The sequence below is a fragment of the Lepisosteus platostomus genome, chromosome 3, assembly GCF_059453375.1.
Source record: "Lepisosteus platostomus isolate fLepPlt1 chromosome 3, fLepPlt1.hap1, whole genome shotgun sequence".
In the NCBI taxonomy this organism is placed as follows: domain Eukaryota; kingdom Metazoa; phylum Chordata; class Actinopteri; order Semionotiformes; family Lepisosteidae; genus Lepisosteus; species Lepisosteus platostomus.
The window spans coordinates 58,490,971-58,495,184 of NC_142613.1; the positions used below are offsets into that span (position 1 = coordinate 58,490,971).

The window sequence follows — 4,214 nt, forward strand, 5'->3', positions numbered from 1 at the left end:
TGTTATATACACACATTATGCTTTATTTGATTTTATTTGAAATATTTTGTTAAGCGCACTTTTTGAAATGCTGTCATGATCAGCAAAAAAAAACAAACATTGTACTAGATTTAATATGCAGCTACCCATTAGAGAATAAACGCTTTCCCCTTTCGCCAAGACCTGTCGATTACTTCACTTTTCATTAATTGTTTTCAGGATTTATGGCTGTGACGCGCGAGCTGCACACCTCGATAAATACCCCACCCAGCGAAGGAAACTCCACTTTCGGCACTTAGTGTGCTCTGTGTATAAAACAAGCCAAAGGAAGGGAGACCTGTTATATATCACGGTCGCTTTCCATAAAGATGTTCTGTACGCCCTGCGCGCGCCACTGTTGCGCTTTTCTTCAAGTGCTTAACTAATCGCTGTTATCTGTGCGCGTTTTCTTTCACCAAACGCTTGATTTCTGCAGCACTGCTTCGGACCTTTATTTTGGATTCCTGTAGCGCAGTTCGGAACACTTGGAGGACTTTTTTATTATTATTTCAGCACATGAGAAGGTGACCCCACATTTAAAACACTGGCAATGTTTTGAAAGTCTGCTCGACCACATTGAGAAGGAAAGATGTGGGGGATGCCCAAAATGAGATATGCTGACTGTAATGGTTCGGAAACGAGTGCGGAGACAGAAATCATTGTTAACATCGGGGGAGTACGGCAAGTTCTCTATGGGGATGTTCTTAATCGCTACCCGGGGACCAGGCTAGCGGAACTGGTGAACTGCTCCTCTGGGGGTTATGATGCTATTTTCTCCTTGTGCGATGACTACGATCCAGGTAAAGGGGAATTTTATTTTGACCGGGACCCGGACGCTTTCAAATGTATCATAGACGTTTATTATTTTGGGGAAATCCATATGAAAAAGGGAATTTGTCCCATCTGCTTCCTAAACGAAATGGAGTTTTGGAAAATCGACCCAAGCTTCCTGGATGAGTGCTGTAAAAGCAATTTGAGTGAGAAAAGGGAAGAACTGGAAGAAATTGCTGGCAGAGTTAAATTGATACTGGACGATTTGGAAGGGGATCCCTCCGCTACCCGCTGGCAAAAGTGCCAAAAGTTTCTGTGGAAATTCATGGAGAAGCCGGAGTCCTCGTTGCCAGCGCGCGTGATTGCTATCGTGTCTTTCTTTTTCATCTTGATTTCCTCAGTGGTCATGTGTATGGGGACCATCCCGGACTTGCAAGTCGAAGACGCGGAGGGCAACCATGTGGAACACCCCACTTTAGACTCCATCGAGACCGCCTGCATAGGGTGGTTCACCATTGAATATATTCTCCGCTTAATATCATCGCCAAATAAGCTGCACTTCGCCCTGTCGTTCATGAACATTGTTGACTTTCTAGCCATCATGCCGTTCTACGTCAGTTTAACCCTAACCCACCTTGGAAACAAGATGATGGAACTGACCAACGTTCAGCAAGCTGTACAGGCTCTCCGCATCATGAGGATCGCCCGCATTTTTAAACTAGCACGGCACTCTTCTGGACTCCAAACCCTCACCTACGCCCTGAAACGGAGCTTTAAAGAGCTGGGTCTGCTGCTGATGTACCTGGCAGTGGGGATCTTCGTCTTCTCAGCCCTGGGGTATACCATGGAACAGAGTCACCCCGAGACGCTTTTCAAGAGCATCCCGCAGTCTTTCTGGTGGGCCATAATTACCATGACCACTGTGGGGTACGGTGACATCTACCCTAAGACCACCCTGGGCAGATGCAATGCCGCCATAAGTTTCCTGTGTGGGGTGATCGCAATCGCGCTGCCCATTCACCCCATTATAAATAACTTTGTCATCTACTATAACAAACAGAGAGTGCTGGAGACCGCGGCCAAGCATGAGCTCGACCTCATGGAGCTACACGCTGGCAAGGCTACCAGGGAAACCGGGAAACCGAGCAGTACCACTGCGTCGCTAGAGAGCAACCTGAAAATGTCACATAGCGACACTTACATCCCGCTGTTATCAGACTCGAACTATAGGACAAGACTCCAAAGCTGTAAATAACTTGCTTTAAGATTTTCGATTTGTTCATCAAAGACCGGGACGTCTTGTGCAATGTAAGGGTGCAAACGGCGATGGAATTTAGGCGCTTAGGACTGAAATACACTCATCTTAAAAGAACATGGAAAACAGTGCGCATAGCTATTCCAAAATAAGATTTTCTGTCATGATGTGTGTTTTTTGAGCAGTTATGCATTTTGCATGAATATCTACGTAGTGTACAATTCGTAGGATATTTATCGAAATAATATAATGAAACGTAAATGGAAATGCATTAAAAATAAAAGGAAACGTAGTTTAACAAACAGTAGTATCATGCTTACCAAAGGTTACAATCTTTTCGCAAAACTGTAAAGTTCTGTGTAGTGTCCTTTTCCTAGAACTGGATTTTGTTCTTTTATCTCTTCTTTGCCGTGTTTAAATACAGTACGTCCGACGGGAGATGTTTACATTTATCTTTCATTTTTAACCCTACATAGTAGCAATACCCGAATTACTAAAAAATATTCATGACTAATAATAACCGCTGTCGTAGCCTGTACTTTGTTAATATGGATAATACGCGAATTAATTATAGAGGACTAAATTCAATCTGTATTTTTCACCACTTCATGTTACATTGGAAATATAATTACAGTACATCTTGGTCTACCGGTTGGAGCAGCATTTTGTAAGACTGTGAATAGATCTATGAATGGTGATACTATAGTTATTTGAAAACAAATTGATTTTTTTTCAGTTAACGCTAAACTGTATCGCCGTCCGATGCGTGTTTCTCATTTAACACGGTATTGTAATTTTATTTATGGACTGTCATATTTATAATTTTAACTTTAAGCTCCAAATTACTGTATCACCCAATCTGCATTATTCTCTCGTGCGTTACCTTCTGTGTTAAGTATATCTTCTTATATCGCATGTCTTAGTTCGATTGCAAGACGAAATGAAAAGGTTGAAGAACCCCTTTAAAAGTGGAATTCAAATGTTAGTAGGTTATGTGAAACACGTACAAAGATGGTTTGACACTGCAGAAGTAAATCTCATGTTCTTAAACTGTAACGTTTTCTTGCAAGTATTCAGAAAGATTAAATCATTTATTCTATACATTAAGATAGACATGTATCTTCTTTTTTAACAAATGAAAAAAAACGTAAGAATAAATGTACTCGTTTTCAGATTTCTGCTTCTATACAAACAGAAGACTGAAACTTAAAACACGTATTTTCTATCACTACAAGTATGTATCCCCAATGTTCCACTTTTATCAGCAATTTGAGACCTTTCGGGTGTATTCCATGATCATGGCGATTGAAAACTCACAATACGCCTGTTTGGAATCGAACATAAATAAGCCTATGAATAGGGAGTAAGAGTGTTTCATTTGAAAGATTATTATAACGAATTTGCTCAGATATTGTGCATCACTAAATATATAGTTTATCATACAGTATATATCCACGTTATTCTTAGTTTAAGTAGAAGCGACTTTGTTTTTATTATTATTAACATCATCACATGACTTCAATAAATCTAAAAGTATAAAAAGAAAAAGTTAAAAGATTTAAACCTACAGCCGTTACTTGTACTATACTGTAGTTAACATGCGTGTTAGATTGAAAGTATTCCCTTTTGAAAAATGTGAAAAAATATTATAGACATTATAAAAATAATACAGATGCTAGAATTTGTGAGAGGTGCAAAGTTAAGGTATTCTAAATATTTGAACTGATATTTTAATAAAACATTAAAAGAGAAAAATCAGATTTACAGAACGTCTTGGTTTCTTCACGTCTTGTTTTGATTAAAAAAGAAACGCCTGTGTTTCATTATACCATAAATACTTGTCACAAACAGAATAAAGACGGAATGGATTCCTTGCATGTGTGGTAGTTAGGAATTTGTTGCACTGAGCTGACGGTCTCATGCAGCAGTTTGTTGAGGGATCCCAGGTAGGCATTATAGAAATATTGCTGTAATGCATGGATCATTTCTTTCTGACAACCACAGCTTTTTGTATAAGCATGCCTTTGGCTCTCTGTCCTAAATGATGTCAGCCAAGAACTCAAGACCTGCAGGACAGTTTTTAAAAGGCAAAATAACAACATAACAAGGTGATTCCTAAAAGCTCAGCTGGGTTTATATAAAGCGTAGGTTTGTCCCATTGATTCATAAA

General features: G+C 39.5%; 1 protein-coding gene across 1 annotated transcript; it reads left to right on the forward strand.

The window, feature by feature from the left end:
- The first annotated feature begins 278 nt into the window (after positions 1–278).
- kcnf1b (potassium voltage-gated channel, subfamily F, member 1b) lies at positions 279–3,802 on the forward strand. Its single transcript, XM_088626189.1, has one exon. It carries the CDS (start codon positions 608–610, stop codon positions 2,042–2,044), a length of 1,437 nt encoding a protein of 478 aa, XP_088482315.1. The 5' UTR covers positions 279–607; the 3' UTR covers positions 2,045–3,802.
- The last annotated feature ends 412 nt before the right edge of the window (positions 3,803–4,214 follow it).

Coding starts and splice junctions, on each gene's coding strand:
- kcnf1b (XM_088626189.1), top strand. CDS start 608: ATGTGGGGGATGCCCAAAATGAGATATGCTGACTGTAATGGTTCGGAA.